Below are 24,380 nucleotides of genomic sequence, written 5' to 3'. Positions count from 1 at the left end.
AGGGTTAAGGGACATGTCTTGGTGGTGGTGTTAGGGTTAAGAAATGTATCTTGGTGGTGGGATGGGAGATTCATAGCCAAATAGTATCGTGTGTATAGTAAAGGAAAGCATAAATAAATGATAAAAGGATAGAGAAGAGACAAGAAAAGCCTCGAGAGATAGAACAGGAACAACTTGAGCCTTGATAAGGAGTTAAGATGGATGAGGTGGGTTAGGACTGAAGCCAAGGACTAATTAAGAACTGAAAAAGAGCATGCGCCAAGAAGAAGAGGTGAAAAGTTTAACCCTGAGGATGACTCCTTACTTCATCTGGACGACCCTCGGGACGACCACCAGAGAGCACCACGCATGCGTGAATGGGAGGAGAGATAATTAGCATGCGAAGCGAGGCTGATGTCGTAAATATTAATGAATACTAATGAATATGCATCAATTATGTAACCTGTGGGATTATAAATAGCGATCGGGGGTGTAACAGGACTTGGAGGCCATATTTGGGCGCCTGCCCGTGGTTCCCAGCGCTGAATAAAGCACCTTCATATAATCCCGTTGTGGCTGTGTGCCTGCTACGCGAACACTGCGGCGACCCAGGTGGGACGGCGTGGGCGCTGCTGAGGCGGGTCGTGTCTCCATTACGCTCCGGCCGGCACCGAGGAGGTTCTCGGGGAGCCATCGACCCGCCACCGACCTCCGCTGCTCACGACGTGCCGCTGGATAGGTAAGCAAAAGGTGCTTTCTGGTTTTCGGTACCGATCTGGTCTGGAAAGCCTGCCGGTCAGACGCGGCGAAAGCCACGCTCGGTTGGGCAGGGAGCTCCCGGGGTAAGCCTCGGCGCCGTCCATTAGACAGCGGCGAAAGCTCTGCAGGTTCGGCATTGGTGGTCTGGTATACGCTGCAGGGTCAGCCTCTGCTCCGGCCAGCGTTGCTGCGGCAGCAGCTCTCTCGGTTTTAACTCTTGCGTGGTCAGTGCTGCAGGGGCGGCACCTGGCCTGTGGTTACTCTGTAAAGTTATATTGGTAATGGACAGGTTAAAAGGGATTGGGGGAAAGGGTGCATCTATCCCACGATCGCCACCATTGGGATGTCTATTAGCCCCTTGGAGGGAAGGAAGTTCTGGGCAAGAAACGTGAAAAGGGAAATTAATTGATTATTGTAATACTTGGTGGCCGCAGTACAAATTGGAGGATCAGGAAAAATGGCCTGAAAACAGAACTTTACAGTATAATACCATTTTACAGTTGATGTTGTTTTGTAAGCGGGAGGGAAAACTGGATGAACTCCCATATGTAGAGTTATTTTTCTATTTGCATAGGAAACCCGAGTGGCAGCGTGCTTGCGGAATAATGGTACTAGAAATATGTGCTAATGAATAATGTGATAGCTTTATTACGAATCAGAATAAAACCCAGAAGTGGAATGTCCGTAAGCCCTTTTGAGATTATGTATGGAAAACCTTATGAATCCCCTGAGCCAAATCCAAGTATGCATACTGGTGATAAACAAGATATTTATAATTATGTTTTATCTCTTGGCAAAACCTTAGCTCGACTACGCAGCGTCCTGGTGTGGAACCAACCATTGTCTCTGGAAAATCCTGTGCATGATGTCCAACCAGGGGATACAGTGTATATTAAGAACTGGAATGAAGAACCTTTAAAGGAACGGTGGGCCAGATCCTATCGGGTCTTACTGACAACCTTTACAGCTATCAAGGATCAGAGTCACACAAAAGTTTCTCAGTACCGCCAAGACCATTCTTTGATTATGAGATCCATTGTCCACATGACTGATGCTGCTCATTCAGGAATTATGCCTCCCTCTCAGCTCACCACCATTAACCAGTCTCAGCGAAGGACACAGCTGGGGCTAAATTTAGGAGGCACTAACTTGCCACACACTTCTCCCTCCCCTCCTGCAAGTAAATCAGCCACTCCTTCCCAGTCCAGCTCTATAAATGAAGAAGATGCAGATGAATCAAATAGAGCTACTGGAGAAAAAAGAGCTGCCCCAGATTCTGGCAAGAAGCCCAAGACTCCAAAGAAGAAGAAAAAGAAAGATCCCAATGAGCCACAAAAGCCAGTGTCAGCATATGCCCTTTTCTTCAGAGATACACAAGCTGCAATTAAAGGGCAGAACCCAAATGCTACGTTTGGAGAGGTTTCAAAAATAGTGGCATCGATGTGGGACAGTTCAGGAGAACAAAAACAGATTTATAAAAGAAAAACTGAAGCTGCCAAAAAAGAATACCGAAAGGCACTTGCAGCCTATAGAACAAGCCTTGTTTCCAAGGCTGCTGAAGAGTCTGCTGAGGCCCAGACAATTCGTTCTGTCCAGCAAACATTGGCATCCACAAATTTGTCTTCCTCCCTTATTCTGAATACTTCCCTCTCTCAACGTGCAACAGTATTGGCGTCTCCTCAAAGTCTTCAACAGTCCCTTTCCAGAGTAATTGCTCCAAAACCTCTAACCATCGGACTGCCAATGATTGTAGCGTCTGTTAACATTGCACCAAACATGCCAACAAACATTGCAGCTCTATTGTTAAGCTCTATGGGAACAAATATGGTAGCAACACCATCTTCATCTCTGTCCTGGTTTCAGTTAGGACAGAGTTATTTTTCCTCCTAGTAGCTGGTAGGGTGCTATGTTTTGGATTAGGATGAGAAGAGTGCTGATAACATGCTGATGTTTTAATTGCAGCAGAGCAGTGCTTACACTAAGCCAAGGACTTTTCAGCCCCTCGCTCTGTCCTGCCAGCGGGCAGGCTGGGGGTGCAGCGGGAGCTGGGAGGGGACAGACCCAGGACAGCTGACCCCAACTGGCCCAAGGGGTATTCCATACCATCTGACGGCATGCTGAACAAGATATGGGGTGGCTAGCTGGGATGGGGGGCTGGCTGCTCGGGGTTGGGCTGGGCATCGGTCAGCGGGTGGTGAGCAATTGCATTGTGCATCACTTGTTTGTACATATTATTATTTTCTATCTGAATAAACTGTCTTTATCTCAACCCACAGGCTTCACTTTCCTGTTTCTCTCCCCCATCCCAGAGAGGGAGGGGGGAGGGTGAGCGAACGGCTGTGTGGTGTTTAGCTGTGGCCGGGTTAAACCACAACAGTCCTTTTGGCGCCCAACGTGGGGTACGAAGGGTTGAGATAATGACAGATCTGACCAGAGTGTGTTAAACTTAAATTGGTATAAATATTAGACCTGTTAATAGTTGCTAGTCGGAATGTTGATTGCTTTAATCTCAAGTCTGCTGTGCCTGTATTCCAAACTGAGTTTTATAGCTCGTTACTTGCTGTATGTGATCCCTGTCGTGCTGTTTATCCTTTCCGGGCCCTGGTTTAAGATCGTTATGGTACTGTGCTGTGTAACAATAGCTTACGATATGATGAAATATCTGGCCATGACTCTAACTTGGTGTTTGTACGCAGCACTGTCGTCGACTCTGTACTTTGGAAACTATATCTCGGAAACTATTAACAATTACACCTACTGCCTTTTTCCATCAGGGAGCCAGTCTGTGAAGGGGACAGGGAAAGATATTTTTCCTTACTTGTTCACTCTCCCTTTCTCCTTCAGCACCCTCTTATCCCCCGAGCTAGTTACGATAGCTCTCCAAGATGTTGAATATCCTTGGGATACTCAGACCAGCATGTTCTTGTTGTTATGTCTCTTGAATGCGCTTCAGGTTTTGTTCAAGGTTAAACAACTACTTAGGAATCTCATGCAGAGATCTGTCCTGAGGCGGGATAATTGTGAGTGGCAGGGAGTGTGGGAGGATATGGGCAGGTGGCTAGAGCAGTGGGCACCTCCGATGTTTTGTAGATTCACCCCTGAACAACTGCAAAATCCTAAAAAACTGGTAGAATGCTTGCAAAAAGAGTGTCATGACTCTGGCAGTTCCAAAGTGACACAACTCACTGTAGCATGTTGGGGCCTGGCCTATGCCTATCGAGCTGCAATTGATGCTACTATGAACCGAGTGACAGACCCTGCAGCCGCCCCAGCTCCAGCTCCTGCTCCTGCAGCCGCTCCAGCTCCTGTGGCTGGGCCAGAGAAACGAGCCGTAGCAGTGCAAGTTGCCCCTCCAGAGGGTATTCCAACCCCTGTGGCAGACCCTGTGGCTGAGTCAGAGAAACGAGCTGTAGCAGTACAAGTTGCCCTGTAGACAAGGTGAAAAAATGGTATAGAGACTCAGGCCGTTTAGAACACAGAGTCTTGAAACAAGCAAGCAAATAGTTAAATATAAAAGAATGCTTAGCTAGCTAGACAGTAGGATGAGTCATTATCTAAGTACTAAGCTTTGAATAGAATATTTACTCAATATTATCTGTTAGTCAAGGAAGAAGTTAAGTCTGAAAAATATACTATCAAGGGCCAAGAGGTGAAGGATGTGTGAAAACTAACAAAAGCTTGCCAGACCATCACCTCCCAGGCAGGAAACAGATGGACAACAAGGACATAAATTAGCTCAGACCAATAAGGACATTGCAAGCTTGCAAAATCGCTACATTCTAGGTAAAGGGTGAAAAGCATACTATGAGGAAGACATACAGCCTTCCTCCCAAAGACCACTGCCCACGTCCCGAATACCCCTGCCCACAATTCTTGGAAGAATCTGTGCAAGCGCAAAGGATTGATAAGCTAATTAGCATACAAAGCGAGAGTAGGTGGGATTAGGTAATAAATATGTATAGGCGTTAATTGAATATTCATTGCTCTGCTGTATAAATATGAGATAGTTTATCACTGCGGGTATGCACGTTAGGTGGAGAGATCCCCCGTGCATCCAACGCTGTCAATAAAGAATACCTTGTTACTAAGAAGAAATTTTGACTTCGTTCTTTAAATCAGTCTTCTGCTAGGTGTAGGTATGGAGAAGACAAGGCTGGGCCATCAGGGATGCAGGAGGATGAAGATGAGGATGTTGAAAAATCAACAGTAGTTACCTGAAACCTATACCAGTATGAGCTACGAGATGGTGCGAAAAGATTTTGGTCTCTGCATAAGTGAGCAGCTTGTCACCTGGCTGCTCTGGTGCTGGGATACCGGAGCCAATTGTGTGGAATTAGAGGGCAGGAAAGCCAGGCGGCTGGGATCCCTTGCTAGAGATGCAGGCATTGACAAAGCAATTGGAGATGGAGCACGATCTCACAGCCTCTGGAGGCGTCTCCTGTATGCTGTAAGGGAAAGGTATCCCTACAAGGAAGAACTTGTATGTCTGCCAGGCAAGTGGACCACTATGGAGAAGGGAATCCAGTACCTGAGGGAATTAGCTGTACGGGAGGTGATTTATGAGGACCCAGACAATGGACAAGTACTCACAGATCCAGATGAAGTCAAGTGTACACGACCCATGTGGCGGAAGTTTGTACGGAGTGCACCATCATCATATGCCAGCTCATTGGCAATAATGGCCTGGAAAGAGGATGAGGCACCCACAGTGGGTGATGTGGCTAAACAACTCCGGCAGTACGAAGAAAGTCTCTCCTCTTCCCTACAGGCCTGCGTCTCGGCTGTGGAGAAACTTTCTGAAAGCGTCCATCAACTAAAAGAGAATATTTTAGAGAAACTTTCTGAAAAGGTCCAGCACCTTGAAGAGAGATTATTTTCCTCCCCACCTGAACGAACCAGGGTCCACCAGCTAAAAGAGAATACTTTTGAGAAACTTTCTGAAGAGGTCCAGCAACTTAAAGAGAGTTTATTTTCCTCCACTCTTGTACAAACCAATGTCTCTGCTATTAGGGGTAAGCGCTCATCCATGCAAGGAAGACGATATGGTGGATACACACCTCGTGCCATCCTGTGGTTTTACCTACGTGACCATGGAGAGGACATGAGAAAATGGGATGGAAAATCCACCGCAACCCTAGAGGCACGGGTACGTGAGTTGCAAAAGAAAACAATCAGGAAAAAGGGGTTCTCTGAAAAGTTTGCTGCTCCAACTTCCAGCAGGCAGTCCTTTAAACACAGGAATGAAGATTCTGACGAGGATTAGAGGGGTCCTGCCCCCAGCCATGGGGAGGAAAGGGACAGTCGAGTTTATTGGACTGTGTGGATTCGATGGCCTGGCACATCAGACGCACAGAAGTATAAGGCTTTAGTAGACACCGGTGCACAATGTACTCTAATGCCATCAAGCCATAAAGGGCCAGAGCCCATCAGTATTTATGGAGTGATGGGAGGATCCCAGCAATTAACTGTATTGGAAGCTGAACTGAGTCTAACTGGGAATGAGTGGCAAAAACACCGTATTGTGACTGGCCCGGATGCTCCGTGCATCCTTGGCATAGACTATTTTAGAAGAGGATATTTCAAGGACCCAAAAGGGTCCCGGTGGGCTTTTGGCATAGCTGCCTTAGAGACAGAGGGCATTAAACAGTTGTCTACCTTGCCCGGTCTCTCAGAGGACCCTTTTGTTGTGGGGTTGCTGAGGGTCGAAGAACAACAAGTGCCAATTGCTATTACAACTGTGCACCGGCGGCAATATCGCACCGACCGAGACTCCCTGATTCCCATCCATAAGCTAATTCGTCAACTGGAGAGCCAAGGAGTGATCAGCAAGACTCATTCAGCTTTTAATAGTCCCAGATGGCCAGTGCGACAGTCTAATGGTGAGCGGAGACTAACCGTGGACTATCGTGGCCTGAATGAGGTCACACCACCACTGAGTGCTGCAGTGCCGGACATGCTAGAACTCCAGTACGAACTGGAATCAAAGGCAGCCAAGTGGTACGCCACAATTGATATCGCTAATGCATTTTTCTCCATCCCTCTAGCAGCAGAGTGCAGGCCACAGTTTGCCTTTACTTGGAGGGGAGTCCAATATACTTGGAATCGGCTGCCCCAGGGGTGGAAACATAGCCCTACAATTTGCCATGGACTGATCCAGTCTGCACTGGAGCAGGGGGAAGCTCCTGAACACCTGCAGTACATCGATGACATCATTGTGTGGGGTGACACAGCAGAGGAAGTTTTTGAGAAAGGGAAGAAAATAATCCAAATCCTTCTGAAGGCCGGTTTTGCCATAAAACAAAATAAAGCTAAAGGACCTGCACAAGAGATCCAGTTTTTAGGAATAAAATGGCAAGATGGACGTCGTCAAATCCCAATGGACGTGATCAACAAAATAACAGCTATGTCTCCACCAACTAGCAAAAAGGAAACACAAACTTTCCTAGGTGTCGTGGGGTTTTGGAGAATGCACATTCCAAATTACAGTCTGATTGTAAACCCGCTCTACCAAGTAACCCGTAAGAAGAATGATTTTGAATGGGGCCCTGAGCAACGACAAGCTTTTGAACAAATTAAGCAGGAAATGGTTCATGCAGTAGCCCTTGGGCCAGTCCGAACAGGACCAGATGTAAAGAATGTGCTCTACACTGCAGCTGGGGAGAATGGCCCCACCTGGAGCCTCTGGCAGAAAGAACCCGGGGAAACTCGAGGTAGACCCCTAGAGTTTTGGAGTCGAGGATACAGAGGATCTGAGACCCGCTACACTCCAACCGAAAAGGAGATATTGGCGGCATATGAAGGAGTTCGATCTGCTTCGGAAGTGGTCGGTACTGAAGCACAGCTCCTCCTGGCACCCTGACTGCCAGTACTGGGCTGGATGTTCAAAGGAAGGGTCCCCTCTACACATCATGCAACTGATGCTACATGGAGCAAGTGGGTTGCACTGATTACTCAGCGGGCTCGAATAGGAAACCCCAGTCGTCCGGGAATCTTGGCAGTGATTATGGACTGGCCAGAAGGCAAATACTTTGGGATGTCATCAGAGGAGGAGGCGGTCCATGCTGAAGAAGCCCCACTGTACAACAAGCTACCAGAAAATGAGAAGAGATATGCCCTGTTCACTGACGGGTCCTGTCGCATTGTGGGAAAGCATCGGAGATGGAAAGCTGCTGTATGGAGTCCTACACGACGAGTTGCAGAAGCTGCTGAGGGAGAAGGTGAATCGAGTCAATTTGCAGAAGTGAAAGCCATCCAGCTGGCTTTAGATATTGCTGAACGAGAAAAGTGGCCAGTTCTCTACCTCTACACTGATTCGTGGATGATAGCAAATGCCCTTTGGGGGTGGTTACAGCAATGGAAACAGAACAACTGGCAGCACAGGGGCAAACCCATCTGGGCTGCTGCACTGTGGCAAGATATTGCTGCCTGGGTAGAGAACCTGGTTGTAAAGGTACGCCATGTAGATGCTCATGTGCCCAAGAATCGGGCTACTGAAGAACATCAAAACAACCAGCAGGTGGATCAGGCTGCCAAGATTGAACTGGCTCAGGTGGACCTGGACTGGCAATATAAGGGTGAACTATTTGTAGCCCAATGGGCCCATGAAACCTCGGGCCATCAAGGCAGAGATGCAACATACAGATGGGCTCGTGATCAGGGATGGACCTGACCATGGACACTATAGCACAGGTTATTCATGATTGTGAAACATGTGCTGCAATCAAGCAAGCCAAACGGTCAAAGCCTCTTTGGTACGGGGGACGATGGCTGAAATATAAATATGGAGAGGCCTGGCAGATTGATTACATCACACTCCCTCAAACCCGCAACGGCAAGCGCCACGTACTTACAATGGTGGAAGCAACCACCAGATGGCTGGAAACATATCCTGTGCCCCATGCCACTGCCCGAAACACTATCCTGGGCCTTGAAAAGCAAGTCCTTTGGCGACATGGCACCCCAGAAAGAATTGAGTCAGACAATGGGACTCATTTCCGAAACAACCTTATAGACACTTGGGCCAAAGAACATGGTATTGAGTGGGTGTATCACATCTCCTATCACGCACCAGCCTCCGGTAAAGTTGAGCGATACAATGGACTGTCAAAGACTACACTGAAAGCAATGGGTGCTGGGACATTCCGAAATTGGGATGCACATTTGGCAAAAGCCACCTGGTTAGTCAATACTAGGGGATCTGCCAACCGAGCTGGACCTGCCCAATCAAACCTGCTACGTACAGTAGAAGGGGATAAAATTCCTGTAGTGGCATGTAAGAAACATGCTGGGAAAGACAGTCTGGGCTACTCCTGCCTCAGGAAAAGGCAAACCCATGTGTGGGATTGCTTTTGCTCAGGGACCTGGATGCACTTGGTGGGTAATGCAAAAGAATGGGGAGGTCCGGTGTGTACCTCAAGGGGATTTAATACTGGGTGAGAATAGCCCATGAGTTGAGTTGTATTATGTTAATTATTATATAATACTGTGTGTCATCACTACCATAGATGAAAATAGTGATTAACTAGAATGTATTGGAAAGAGTGTAACCTGAGCATGACATAAATGGTATGGAATAAGGGGTGGATATATGTCCTGGTTTCAGTTAGGACAGAGTTATTTTTCCTCCTAGTAGCTGGTAGGGTGCTATGTTTTGGATTAGGATGAGAAGAGTGCTGATAACATGCTGATGTTTTAATTGCAGCAGAGCAGTGCTTACACTAAGCCAAGGACTTTTCAGCCCCTCGCTCTGTCCTGCCAGCGGGCAGGCTGGGGGTGCAGCGGGAACTGGGAGGGGACAGACCCAGGACAGCTGACCCCAACTGGCCCAAGGGGTATTCCATACCATCTGACAGCATGCTGAACAAGATATGGGGTGGCTAGCCGGGGTGGGGGGCTGGCTGCTCGGGGTTGGGCTGGGCATCGGTCAGCGGGTGGTGAGCAATTGCATTGTGCATCACTTGTTTGTACATATTATTATTATTATCATTATTATTTTCTATCTTAATAAACTGTCTTTATCTCAACTCACAGGCTTCACTTTCCTGTTTCTCTCCCCCATCCCAGAGAGGGAGGGGGGAGGGTGAGCGAACGGCTGTGTGGTGTTTAGCTGCCAGCCGGGTTAAACTACAACAATCTCAAGTAAGTCCCTCAATGCAAGCCAGCAGCACCATATACAGCAGCTCCAGCAGCAACAGATGCAGCAACAGCAGCTACATCAGCATCAAATGCATCAGCAAATAAAACAACAAATGCAACAGCAGCATTTCCAGCACCACATGCAACAACATTTGCAGCAGCAGCAGCAGCATCTTCTGCAGCAAATTATTCAACAGCAAATGCAACAGCAGCTTCAGCACATACAGCTTCAGCAAATGCAGCAGCAGCAAATGCAGCATATGCAACACCAGTCACAGCCTTCTCCTCAGCAGCACTCTCCAGTAGCCTTTCAGATCACATCTCCCATCCCTGCCTAAATATCTTCAGAAAAACAAATGCAAGTAACTGAACTTAAATGTTTGATCCATCCTTTCACTACATTTCTCCAAATAAAGGTACCATAGTTTGTAACAAAATATATATTGTCAGTTACCCTCTTACCTTAATTCCAATTACAGAACAAATGTGAATATTATATTCTGTGTCAAAGTGATGAGTTTCAGATTTAATACACTGTATTTTTAAAAGGGAAATGCACTTAAATAAAACTATTATTACAAAAAGCTAAGATGAAAAATGCAAGTTTTTAATATCCTGTAAAACCAGTAGAATATTTAAAAGAAACTCCACAACCGAATAATCAATGTAAATATTTTCTTTAAAAGTTGTAAGTTTTCATATCATGTGTTGTAAAGTTTTCATAAATGAGGCTTTAATGTAAACCCTGGTAACATGAATTATTAATTGCTACATTGCTTATTGTGTTTTTATGCTGTTTTATACTTTTTTATGAGTTACGATAGCAGCAATTAAGTTGTTTGTATTTTGCTTATCTAAAATAAATGCTATATAATTTGATGGCACAGGTGGACAGATTGGCAAAAGTGACCAGGAAAGGATTTAAAGATCTAAATCTGCAGTTGCAGGCCACTACTAAAATGACCTTGCAGAACAGAATGGCTTTAGATACACTTTTAATAAAAGAGCATGGAGTATGCGGATACCTGAGAGATAGGATAGATCATTGCCCCAGTAGAGTGAAGTATTTTCAAAGGGGGGAAATGTTAGGGTTAAGAAACATATCTTGGTGATGGGATGGGAGATTCATAGCTGAATATTATCATGTGTATAGTAAAGGAATGCATAAACAAATGATAAAGGGATAGAGCAGAGATAAGACAAGCCTCGAGAGATAGAACAGGTACAACCTCAACCTTGATAAGAAGTCAAGATGGATGAGGTGGGTTAGGACTGAAGCCAAGGACTAATTAAAGTCAAAAACTGAAAAAGAGCATGCGCCAAGAAGAAGAGGTGAAAAGTTTAACCCTGAGGATGACTCCTTACTTCATCTGGACGACCCTCGGGACGACCACCAGAGAGCACCACGCATGCGTGAATGGGAGGAGAGATAATTAGCATATGAAGCAAGGCTGGTGTTGTAAATATTAATGAATACTAATGAATATGCATCAATTATGTAACCTGTAGGATATAAATAGCGATCGGGATGTAACAGGACTTGGAAGCCATATTTGAGCACCTTCCCCTGGTTTCCCAGTGCTGAATAAAGCACCTTCATATAATCATGTTGTGGCTGTGTGCCTGCTACGCTAACACCCTCGTGGGGATGCAGACATCGCACTTCGCATTACACCACCTTACTTTTGGTTGACAGTCGGCTGAATATGAGCCAGCAGTGTGCTCAGGCGGCCAAGAAGGCCAGCAGCATCCTGGCTTGCATAAGAAACAGCGTGGCCAGCAGGTCCAGGGAAGTGATTGTCCCCCTCTACTCGGCTCTGGTGAGGCCGCACCTCGAGTACTGTGTTCAGTTTTGGGCCCCTTGCTACAAGAAGGACATGGAGGTGCTCGAACGAGTCCAGAGAAGGGCTACGAAGCTGGTGAGGGGCCTGGAGAACAAGTCTTACGAGGAGCGGCTGAGGGAGCTGGGACTGTTTAGCCTGGAGAAGAGGAGGCTCAGGGGTGACCTTATTGCACTCTACAGGTACCTGAAGGGAGGCTGTAGCGAGGTGGGGGTTGGTCTATTCTCCCACGTGCCTGGTGACAGGACGAGGGGGAATGGGCTTAAGTTGCACCAGGGGAGGTTTAGGTTGGATGTTAGGAAGAACTTCTTTCCTGAACGGGTTGTTAGTCACTGCAATAGGCTGTCCAGGGAAGTGGTTGAGTCACCATCCCTGGAGGTCTTTAAAAGCCGTTTCGATGTAGAGCTTAGGGATATGGTTTAGTGGGGACTGTTAGTGTTAGGTCAGAGGTTGGACTGATCTTGGAGGTCTCTTCCAACCTAGACTATTCTGTGATTCTGTGATTCCCTCAGAAGGGGCTGCTACGTGTGCTGGCATTCTGATTTTTTATTGCTGTAATGCCCCAATGAGATGCTGTAATGTCAACCAGCCCCAAGTGTCAGGATGTCGTGGAGAGGAGTGGCACAAACGCTGACAGAACCAGCTGTGAACTGGGGAGCAGAACAGTGTAATGAGTTCCAGGGGGCTATCCTGCTGGAAAAAAAAAGGTTACACGTGGCAGCTAAGCAGTGCAAACAAGTGCCTAGAGTAGTACGGCCAGTAGTGTAGGGCTGATTATAAAATAGGGCAACAACTGGACAAACTCAGCCTAGAAGAATATGTGTTTTCCTTGGAATAAGGGTAATTAAACATTAGAACAATTTACTGGGTAGTGAGGTGGCTTCATGATGTTTTTAGAAACTTATGTACAAGATCAGGTGTCTTTATAAAATGCACCCTTTCACCAATCTTCAGAGAGGAGTTCTGTGGGCTCATGTAGGATTGGAACGGGCTGCCCAGGGCAGTGGATGAGTCACCATCCCTGGAGGTCTTTAAAAGACGTTTAGATGTGTAGAGCTTAGGGATATGGTTTAGTGGAAGGCTTGTTAGTGTTAGGTCAGAGGTTGGACTCGGTGATCTTGGAGGTCTCTTCCAACCTAGATGATTTTGTGATTCTGTGATTTTTTTTTTTTTCCTCATGACAGATTGTCAAGGTAATTAGTCATTTCATGATAAACCTCTCTTTTCAGGACTAACCATAGACTTGGAAACGTTAGTGAAAATTCCCTCCTGCTGTGCAAGAGCCTCAAGCGCTGAGGACACATGAATCCTCTCCTGCTTTTTGGCTGCAGTCAGAATTTTATTTCCAAAGAACTGAAGTGCTCCATTTTAAACTGAAGTGCTCTATAGTGTGTTTTAAAGAGAGAAATAAAGAGAAATTCTACAGCCCACGCTTTGTAGGAGATCAGGCAAGGTAATCTCAATTTTCTCCTGGTCTAAAATGCACATATGCTTTTTATCCTCTATAATCCTGAGAATGCGTCCTCTCTTAAAGTGAATACTTGCTTAAAATAATAATAATACCTCTATATACAATGTGTACAATCATAAATACTTTGTAAAACGTTTTTGTTTTTCATAGATCCAGAAATCGGGCTGAATGCATTGATCAGATGCCCCTTTGGTAAGGGGCAAGATTCTCAAAAACCACTTTCCCCTTTCCTCTGACATTCTAACATATTAATATGGTTTCTGATACAAAAGCTCATCCTGCTGAAGAGAGTCTTACTGATACAGTCAAGATTTAGCACGTGCATCTTTTACTGCTTTATGAATCCTCTACTCTCACTTCATTCCACAAACCCATGAAATGCAAAGACTTCTGTGCCCAACCGCAGTATCAAATTCTGTATAATACAGTGGATTATCATATTTAAATGTTATCCATATAATATGTAGATGAAGAATGTGACTGAAAATTCTGAAGCAGCTGTGCCATAAAGAACCACCAGCAGATGTCTTCTGCTTTGTCACTTAAACTCCATAACTTGAAAATTGGTACAGAGCAATAAAACCACACTGTTGAGCTGTTGAGGCTTGGCTGCTCAAATCTGAAAATCAAACCATTCTGACAGGGGAGTTTTAGGTTGGATGTTAGGAAGAACTTCTTTACCGAAAGGGTTGTTAGACACTGGAACGGGCTGCCCAGGGAAGTGGTGGAGTCACCATCCCTGGATGTCTTTAAAAGATGATTAGATGTAGAGCTTAGGGACATGGTTTAGTGGGGACTGTTAGTGTTAGGTCAGAGGTTGGACTTGATGATCTTGAGGTCTCTTCCAACCTAGAAAATTCTGTGATTCTGTGATTCTGTGACAGCAGCTTTTTAATGACTGTGTTTCAGTACACTCTGACGATGACTACAAAATTAATACAAAATATATTTTTTTCCAAATAAATCAAGGAAATTTTAAATATTTTTTTTCATTAGGCAAATGCAATGAGGCAGAAAGTCTCTCTCTTTGTGAATTCAGGACCTGCAGTCTGCAGCTGTGGCAGAGCTGAAGGTCTGGACAAATAAAATTCATTTTTGTAGAAATACCTCTAAAGCATGAGAGCAGAAAAAAAAATAAATCAAAATATTCATGTACACTTTGTTTCCAGAACTGTCCAGAAAGCACATTACATTTTTCATGGAGTGGTAATTCTGTAACAGTGGTAATTCTGGTTTTGTTTGTTTAAAACATTGATGTGTCAGCATGTCAATGGTCAATGAAGTTTCCACATGATCATGACTTAAAAACAATAAAAGAATTTGCATTCGGTCCTGTTGGGAAGCTGTCACGTGATAAAAAATTTCTTTTGAAGCAGCAAACCAAACTGATTTGGAAATAAGCCTTATCCACGAGATTTCAACCAGTAGGAAATTTGAATGGCAACATTGACATAGATCAGAAAATCCGTGCAGGAGAATGGTCAAACAATTGAGTTAGAGCTGGCTAAAGCTTTAGTGTGAGCATGAGCATTATTCACTTTTTTCTAAAGGAGAAAAAAAAAAAAAAAAGCTGATAATAAAATCCAGTCATGATTCCTCGTAAGAAGAACCACAGACTCATGACTTTTATTTCTGGGTACACTAATCATGAATCCAGATCATGCAGGTCACGAGAGCACCCACAAATGCTTCCGTTGAGGTTTGCAGAGGGAGTCACTTTGTAGAAAAATAAAGGTCAGGTATCATTTGATAACTGGTTGACAGATTAGAAGGGGTTTGAAAAACAAAACAAAACAAAAAACAGAAGATACCTTCAGTTGAAATTAGTGGGTAGATAAACATATTCAACATGCTGAATTATCAATGAATTTCTAAAAACTTACAAAGAAACTGAGCTAAATAATACTTAGTGAGAGAAATGTGGAAATAATGTGTTTGCTTCCTCCATAATGACGGACTTTTTTCTTATAATTATTATTCATTTAGTAGACATCAGCTGGATGATTTGGAAGTTTGTTACAAAGAATAATACTTTATCATAACTGTGTTTAAAAACATATTGGCCTGAAATACTCAAAGGTTTCTATGGTGTGTATAAAACAGCAATTCATAAGGTTTAAAACATGAGAAGCCTACTAGCCAGCTGGCTGATACTTGTAAGAAAAATACTTTGACAAAGAGCAGCTTATTCGTAACATTCTGATATTTTCTCTTTGTCGAGAACATGAAGTGCCACTAACTCCACAAACTTTAAGCCAAACCATTGCAACGTATCAAAACGGCAGTTATCTTGATGGGAAAGAATGCAATCAGTGATAACTTACAGGATTTCAGTTTTGTTGTTAAGTAACACTGAAGTATTCTAACCATATGTGAACACAAGCTTCTGCATGTTCAGGTCTCATTAGAAAACTGTCATTACTCCACACAGGAGTGACCACTCAGGTTTCTCTTTGGTGGAAAATGTCCTAAAATTACTGTTCTTTAAATTGCTGTTTGTTTTTCTTTGTTTGTTTTAATTTGCTTGACAATTTATACAAATTTCATTATGCCCTGTAATGGATTGAACAGTCATTGTATGTATTTCCTAATTTTCCACCGTACCGTTTGTCTGCTTAAGTTCTCATTGACACTTGTGACAGAACTCTGAACTTAAGGTACAACCACTTATTGTGATGACAAAAGGATCTGTGAAACCATAGTGTAGGATATTTCAAGTGCAATTACAATAATAATAATAAAAAACCAACCACAATAGATTTCTCAGATTAATTTTTATTTTCCCATGTATAATTAATATGACTTCTTAATCTGAGTTTCTAACCAAATATTACAATTTAGAAAAAGTTTTCTCCATCTTAAAAAATTAGCTATTCTTAGGCTCACTAGGTAGAAATGTTCTGAATATTTTAATGCTTTTGCTCTCCTGCTAATTTGTTTGTTCTTCATTAAATATTTACAGTTTCACTTTCATCGCCTCTTCAGGCCAGGTATATGAGTCAGCCACAAAGCTGTTATAATCAGTACTGTAAATGTGAGACTGGATGAAGGCTTCTAGGTCCTTGGGCTGAGGATAGGTGGAGGCAGTGTTATTCCTGTAGGCTTCCTCTGCAATCTGGAACGATATATTCAAATCCTAATTAGTGCTAATAAACTATTTGAGTACATTTAACAGGATTTAAAAGTAGGAATTAGTTCAAAATCAAGATAACAATTTATCTTCTCTGGTGTTGACAGTCATCTAAAGTTACGCTGGATCCAGGCTAGTATACAGTGAATAAGATTAGGAATATTGTGATGGCTGCATTTGTTTAACTTAGTCTGACTCATGCTGCTTTTCAACTCTTACAGGATTACATGTCTATTCTGTTATAAATAGTGTTTCTTCTCATCTACTAATACTTAGGCTTTATTATTCAGGTGGAATAAAATATTCCACAACCCTCAAGCACAGAGATACAATTTCTGCTTTTATTTGTGCAAGTTACCCTGGTTTACCATCTTCTTCAAAGCACTGTAAGACAAGTAGGATTTGCTCAAAGCCTCCATGCTCCCTGCATATGAGAGAAGTTTATTATTTGCCATAGTGAGATAATAGATTTCTCAAAGGCAAACAAACAATACAAATTAGTCCCACACAGCACACAGGTTTTATTCTAAAGATGGTTGGGGGAAATACCTAAATTCTCTTGCTTTTTTCTCACCCAGAAATCAGCAAGCCCAGAATCAATTGTTGCATCCCAGAGATAGCTGCAACAAAAATGAAGTCTAGAAGGGGTTAGAGGCCAGTTAACACGTGAAAGCAGCCTCCCATGTCTGAAGAACATCCATCTACCTAAGAAAAATGTCTTTTATCTGGACATTCATCTGTGAAACAAAAGACGGTTGACACGCTGGTTGACTGAGGGACGAACTGGGATAGGTACATTATTTGAAAACTTCCTCTCCCCAGGGCAGGCAAATTTCTTGGTAAACTGCAGGTTTAGGTCAGTTACTGAAAGTCTATTCACATCCTCTCTGTATTTGCCAGTAAAAAGCAAACTAATCTTCCTTCCCTCTGGAAAACCTGAGCCATAAACAGAAAGCACCCCCTGTAGTTAGTTTTCCTGATAGGCCAGAACGAATGAAAACAGGATGCAGGATGAAGGATGTAATTTACTCTCTCAACAGGCAACTGATAATTAGGAAGGGCCAAAAGTCTGCAGCTGTGTGGCTCTCATGATGGTCATCTTGGGGGACAGTCAACTGTGCCTACCTGGTGGACAGCAGTTTGGGCTCTACAGACAGCACTCCACTTTCACATCAATAAATAAACACTTGCCGTAGTTCCATCTCTTTCCTTTGTGTACTGGGATTAAATCTGGGGTTACCTTTATGAATTTAAATTTAATTTAGAAGCTACTCTAGACCAAGATTGATGTAAATCAATTTCAGCTTGTGTAGAGTTGTGTTAGCTGATCTAATTAAATGCTCAATTACATAGAGAGGCGGGAACAAAAGAAGACAGAAAAGATGGAAATGACTTACCCTCACAGCAATTTTCAGTGACACGTGCTGAATTGTGACTAAAGGAGGGTACAGGCGACCTTCCTGTAAATTCTCCTCTGAAACTTGCTCAGCTATTACCTAGAAATAAAGCAGATGTGTTTAACTTCAAATGAGATACTGCTGTAGCTTTATTAGATGGTGATCTAGTCTTACACAAAGAAATGATTCTGCATTCGCAAATTATACAGGTACTGCTTGATCCACCTGGGTAGTGTTTTTAACAACCAGCCTGACCATTAGGTACAGCTACCTAAGAGTTAGAAATCTGGGGAGTTATGCCCTTTTCTCACTCAGACAATGGGACTATTTTGTTATGATTATACTGAAGCCTGATTCAGTCATGTGTTTGTAGATAGGGTGGAAAGAAAAGAAAGATTTGTTAATATAAAATTAACAGAAAAAATAGAAAAACAATAGAGCTGAAACCCTTCACTGTAAAATGCTTCAGATAAAATGACTAGTAGCTGACCATACTTCTTGTGCATCCAGCTCATCCACCTAGCTTGTATGAGATTGTAAGGAGAAATACTGTCAACCACAGAACACAGTAAAGTCAAAGATTATCCAGGGTCTAATGCTAAATTCTGGCTTGTTGGGACAAAAAACCTCACTGCTCCTAAAGCAAATCTGTCCACTCCACTTGATGTGGGTCTGTCGTCTCATACATAACAAATAACTAAAGAAATTGTTTTGGTCTCTGCTTGATTTTTTTACCAGACTGATTAGGGAAAACAAAGAATGATACAGAAGTTCTGATTTGCATCCAAGAAGACCATCTCCTCTACGGCCTGAATATTCTTGCTTGTTTTTTCCACCAAGACTGGAAGTGTTTTGCAGTCATCTCCAGCAATGAACAGATCTGGAAAGCACGGCTTGCTCTCTGAACAGCTGGGAGCACGTAACAGTAACAGGAAGAGGAGGTTCTTCATAGAGTTCTAGCTCTGGCTTCTTAGATCTGTTACATTTTCTAAAGTTTCCATTGCAGTTTAGTACCTTAGGCTTGCTCCTGGAGTGTACCCTTCCATTTTGTTTCACCCAGAAGGAAACCAGTCCCCCTCCCTGCCCAAGCCCACACTGCACTGTGGACTGAGGTGTTGTACGTAGGGAGAGTAGGGAAATTTGCTCCAGAAGAACCATTTTGATCCAAAATAAAAGCATAACGTGGAGGGACTTTAGTGTTCCCTTCAGAGGAAACAAGAAAGCGTTTAGGCACATCTTTGTGCAATTAACTTAGCCACCAGAGGGTTAGAACCACACCACTGGGAGGCCCAGGAGTGCGGGGTGTGATGTGACCTGTGGGGGTACGTGGTGGACAGAAGGAAAATGCTGGCCACATAATGTCTGGTGGAAGCACGAATGGCCCATCCAGAGGTTCTGGAAACAGCAGAGAAGTCCAGGGGACTGGTGACACGGCTGAGAGAGAAAGCATGAAGTGTATTTTTGAGGGAAGGGACTTAGCAAGATTCTTGAAACAGAGCAACAACAACCGCGTCCGACATTTTCTGTTGCACGTGGGAAACAGGACCTTGGGTAATTTGCTCGCCAACAACTAGGCCTGCTTCAAAAGTGATGCCTGGCTATCATCAACTTGTCCTCCTGGAATAAGCAGGTGAAAAGTCTGAATTAAGTAGCTAACACTACGGTAACTCCAGGTTCACAGAGGAACTGCTCTCTTCTGTAACCTACCCAATACCCTGCGGGGTGCAGTAAGGTTTTTGCATTTGGAGGGCAAATGGTAAGAAGTGCAGTGAGAGATTAAGAAACTCCCGTTCAGTATAACTACTGAAGGCAAACTACTTGTTTACTTTTTAATCTGATATTGAGAAATACAGCAAAAAAAAATCCACTAGGTGGAGCTATGATAACATAAGATCTAGTCTGCTTTCTGTAACAGAAACGAGGTTATCTGAAAATGGTGCACAGCCCTTTGACAAAACGAAGGGTGCATCTGAAGGTGTAAAGAGGGGCTTGGAAGAAGATATTTTTTCTGGTAGCTTAATAGGGCTCTGCAGGAAAGATGAAATCTGAAGAGATCAACAGCAAGTTGCTCTTAGTGCAATGAAGTGCTGAGAAAAAGGCTCAGGAGTAGGGAGTACTTCTGTCTTGTGATGGGGTTGGCAGAAAGCAAGCCGTAAAAGATCAGGGTGGTCCTTGAAGTGGGAGAGGTAGCCAGGCAGAGCCTATATAGGTGGCATGCTATTCCTTCTGATATACCCCTATAAGGAAAAGCACAGAAACAAACATTTGCAAAGGGAACGACAAATGTTTCATGTGCTTTCTGAAAATAATAATAATAAAAAAAGCTCTGAGAACTTCAGGTCTGTTTGGATCTTAGGTCTGACACAGTACAGTCATTTTCACCATTTAAAGTTTAATGAATTTAAGTTTCTAACAGAGAAATTAGGTAAGCCTTATTCCAGAATCTAAGTGAAAGGCAGCCAAGGCTGGACAAATGGTATAAAGCAAGTGGGGGCATCTTGGCTTTTGGAGGACGTTTCCTACAGTGAAAGGATTAAATAGCATTATTTCTGGAGTAATTTAACTGTAGGCCACACATGCCAAGAATATTTCATTAGTTCATCATTCCCTGTCCTTCTTGTTGTGTTTGGTAGGACTTAGAAGAACAGGTAATGTCCCTTGTCATCACAGAGAAATCACCTGCAATTAAGAGGTATTACAGCTCACGGTACCTTAGATTTGTCAATCAAAATTCAAGTTACATTCTGTGTTACTTGGCATGAAGAGAAGAACACTGCAAGTAGAATTTGTGCTAGTTATAACAAGCTATTCATGACCTTTATCAGATCTAACTGGAGAGGTGGCAAAGCAAGAAGAAGCAGTTGCAGGCCTGCAGCCTGGGCCGCTTGTCTTCTATAGTTTTTCAGGTAAGATACCACTACAAACCAAGAAGGTCCTTTTATTTAAATAGCATCTTTTGGGTGCTTTAACTTCTGCAGCCTCTTGGGCACTTCCATTTCTAATGGAGAACACTAACAAATATTTTAAAAATGTGAAACTGTTTTGATTTTTCCTTTCCATTGAAAAAGTCCAGGAAAAAGAACAAACAAACAACATTTTTGCCTTTGCTTTGTACTGAAATTTCAGCTAAGGGCCTCTAAGCAGCTCTCCTGGCCTTAATGCCTCTGCTACCTCTTCTGGAAAAGACATTTGAAATCTATCAGGTCAGAAACTGCCTCGAGCTCACTCAAGCCCCAGTCACATACTGCCTCTCACACAATGAGGGAGAACAGATGTGAACAGTCTTAGTTCTAGGCATATTGCAAATAGCCACCCATTGAACTTGGTGCCAACAGAGATTTTCAATGCAAGAAAAGGTTTTTTTACATGTCAAGCTTTACTAGGGATTTTACCAGAGGATGAAACTCATTTCAAAAGAGAATTTGAAATCTTCAAAATTTCTGATACCATTTCACTTCTCTGACAGTTAAGTTTCACAATGGATTTTAGGTGACTTAGCAGACGGCCACTTAAAACACAGTTTGACCTACAGATGTGTCACCTTTCATCCATCAGCTTTCTATATACAGGGGCCATCTCACCCACACCAAAATGAAGCAACTTCTAGAATGAAATAAGGCAACTGTTTAACACAGCAGTTTAGACCAGCAAAGGAAGATCACCATATCCAACTGAAATTACAGGGGAGGACTTAAAGGGAGGGTATAATTATCCCAAGACTTACAAAATGGATCAGTGCCCTCCTAGGATGGTTAAAGCCAGTGGAGACAGTCTGGACCTTTTACTAATTTTAAAGATGGAAATTGTGAATGTCTTTCTCATAGAGGGAAAGCTGCTGGCAAACATTTAAAAAGATGCCATACTATGGACCTTCAAAAAACTTCAGAAATCCAGCTATGGCAGCGTGCAAGCGCCCGCCTTTCAGGAAAGCTTCATATCACATCTGAAGCTCAGTCATAGGATCGTGTTGCCTATGAATTGCCTCAGGGTGATGGTAAAGGACCACTTTCTTTCCTTTAATCCATGAAGAAAAACACAAGGAACAGGAATCCCGGAATGCAATATCCCTTAGAGAAGCTGGAAGAGTTGCATCAGGCATTCCCACTTTTGCAATCTGGTGTAACCTTTCCTCTCTCTTTTTTGATTGTTCCATAATAACCTCTAATTGCATTGCTTTTAGGCTTCCTCTGTGTGCTACCTACACTACTGATGTATTCTCCAGCTACTCACACAGCTTCTTTGAGGATCAGGACACTGCACTTTCATGAACTAGTGTGGATTGTAAATGGGTACAGACTGCAGTGGGTAGAAATCAGGGAATCACTGCAGGGAATCTAGAGTAATTACATCTAACTTGGTAAACTGAGGCTAAATTTCTTCCTTATTTCCATACCACTAAAAAACATAAAAAGCACCACCCCTAACACCCTGGATATAAGGAATCTGAGTCCAGTGAGGCTCATCATGCTGATGCCATCCAAGAGCAGAACAAAGAGGTGATGGAGGAAACAGGAGCATCAGGACAGCGTGGGAAGTCAAGGATTAAGAAAAGGTCAGAGTAAGAAGAGGTAAAGGTACCATCTGGATGAGGAGCAAAGATGCTGGGCACAGAAAAGCACAGAAAGCTGCAACCTTAAGTGAGAGGCAGCTACAGAAAGATTGTTTTACAGCTTTGGGGGATTTAAAAAAAAAAAAAAAAGAAAAAGAAAAAAAGAAAAAAAAAAGTGTAAGGGCATTTGATTTCAAAATCTGCAGGTAATTTATTTTATTTGATAAAGGGATTCTAAACAAAGAATGATAGATCCTTCTGCCATATGTGCTGAAGATACAAGCCTGTGAATTTATGAATACTGTAAGACAGCAGATGTCAGATTTTGAACAATCACTGGAACCAAATGTGCTTGCTCACTGTTTATCTCTTGTCCACTGAGTGGAGATAAAGGAAGACAGACCAATAGGTGGATAACATCAGAAAAAAAAAAAAAAAAAAAAAAAAAAAAAAAAAAAAAAAAAAAAAAAAGATCATTAAAAAATGCCTGAGGAAAGAGAAAAACCAATGTAGAAGAGGATATGAAAGAAAATTGGAAGAACAACATCACGATTTTGTCAAACTGAGGTGCAAAGAACCTGAAGGCAATGGAGCGCTTTTGATAAAGGAACTCCACAGAAAATGATGCCAACAGCTCTGTTCAAAAACAGCGCTTAAAGAATTAAAATAACTTTTGCAACCAAAGTTGACAGAAGTCACCCCAAAGCTACAAACATCAGAATAGAGTTCCTTTCAATCTAAAATTAAACTCGTGCACATGCATGCAAACTGTACACCGAAGTCCTGCTCTCACTTCCCTTGCAACAGAAGGTGACGTTTCTATCAGACGACCTTTGGAACATTTATAAACTCTTTAAAAAGGAACAATATACCTTGCAAAGAAAGATCTTAACCAAAACAAAACAAAACAAAACAAAAAAAACCACTGTTTTTCCAATTTTAAAGAGAATGTTTCGGTATTTCTGTTTCATTGGTCATTATTACCAAGTTACTAAATTAAGAAATGTAAATGATTTAAAATACAATACCTCAGCAGTTGTGAGGAACACGTCCTCACCAATATGTTTCAGTCCACATGCAATAACACCAAGGGCAACTCCTGGGAACACATAGGAATTGTTACCCTGTCCAGGATACAGAGTTTTTCCATTTGGAAGAGTGACAGGATCAAAAGGACTTCCACTGGCAAAAATGCCACGTCCCTGTGTTGTAACAAGAAAGCCAAAGAAATAATGTTATTTGAGAGTATGTTGTTAAAATATTTTGCACAACCTTTAAATATCTACCACCATGGAGGCTGGGTTACATCTATTTAATCTCTCTTCTAGGAGAGCGTTAGAGCTACGCGATTGAGTATGTTTCAAGAGCATCAGGATGCTGATCCTAGTAATTACTGGCGATGCTCTGTGGCTACCTGATGTCACAGAGTAAATGTTGCCTTATTCAGGTAAGATAGTTGTATCTACAATTTAGAGGATGACGAAGTGAAGGCCAGCACCAATTATTCCTTGTGTGTGTCCATGCCAAAGGAAGGGTACATTGAAAGAAAGTATACAAATAGAGCTGTAAAACAGAATGGAATGGTATTGTCATGGCAATGCTGGCTGATGCTACTGGATTTTTTTCCCAAAACAACAGCAAATCTTACACAAACATAACACCAGTGCCACTAAGTGCTGCACCTCTGGATGGCACTTGGGCACCAACACAGGAGCTGGCGTGTGATCACCCAGTACTGATAAACCTATGCATGTTTCCTAGCAGATTTCTGGGTACTGCCAAGTGTTCCAGGCAGTGCTGCCGTCCCAGACAGGTCCCAGGCACAGGCTGGCCCAGTAGGCTATATGGAAAAGCCTGCCTGTCTGGGGGATTTAGAGAGCTTAGCTGTATGGATATATTTTATATATACCATACCACTTGTCCTGAGGACAAGAGACGAGACTCTAACTCATTTGGTGTTGCAGCTCACACGGGACCTCCGAACACGAGCACGGCGTGCTCCGGGGCTCCCTTCCTCTCTGCACGGAGCAGGAGGGAGCTGCACGGGGCCAGCTCTGCACAGGCGCCAGACGGGGACAGAGGAGTACGGGGTGGCCCAGGAACGAGGACAAGGCTCAGG

General features: G+C 43.2%; 2 protein-coding genes across 2 annotated transcripts in view; one reads left to right on the top strand and one right to left on the bottom strand.

The window, feature by feature from the left end:
- The first annotated feature begins 348 nt into the window (after nt 1-348).
- Nucleotides 349-2,637, top strand: LOC118163854 (TOX high mobility group box family member 3-like). Its single transcript, XM_035320885.1, has 3 exons — nt 349-352; nt 617-718; nt 1,544-2,637. The coding sequence occupies exons 1-3, from the start codon at nt 349-351 to the stop codon at nt 2,626-2,628; spliced, it is 1,191 nt and encodes a 396-aa protein (XP_035176776.1). The 3' UTR covers nt 2,629-2,637.
- Nucleotides 2,638-15,939: 13,302 nt separating this feature from the next.
- Nucleotides 15,940-24,380, bottom strand: part of ME1 (malic enzyme 1) — a 174,823-nt gene continuing 166,382 nt past the window's right edge. Inside the window, exons 12-14 of the mRNA XM_035321390.1 lie at nt 23,290-23,463; nt 17,713-17,811; nt 15,940-16,300 (exon numbers count right to left, since the gene is read on the bottom strand). Of these exons, the coding sequence (XP_035177281.1) occupies nt 16,142-16,300; nt 17,713-17,811; nt 23,290-23,463 (432 nt within the window). The 3' untranslated portion in view covers nt 15,940-16,141. The remainder of the gene's footprint in view (nt 16,301-17,712; nt 17,812-23,289; nt 23,464-24,380) is intronic.

Source organism: Oxyura jamaicensis, chromosome 3, assembly GCF_011077185.1.
Source record: "Oxyura jamaicensis isolate SHBP4307 breed ruddy duck chromosome 3, BPBGC_Ojam_1.0, whole genome shotgun sequence".
NCBI lineage: Eukaryota > Metazoa > Chordata > Aves > Anseriformes > Anatidae > Oxyura > Oxyura jamaicensis.
Note: the sequence above shows the minus strand (reverse complement) of the source record. Positions and strands in the feature narration are given on the sequence as shown.

Coding starts and splice junctions, on each gene's coding strand:
- LOC118163854 (XM_035320885.1), top strand. Junction 719..1,543: donor CACGACGTGCCGCTGGATAG/GTAAGCAAAAGG, acceptor GCAAAACCTTAG/CTCGACTACGCAGCGTCCTG.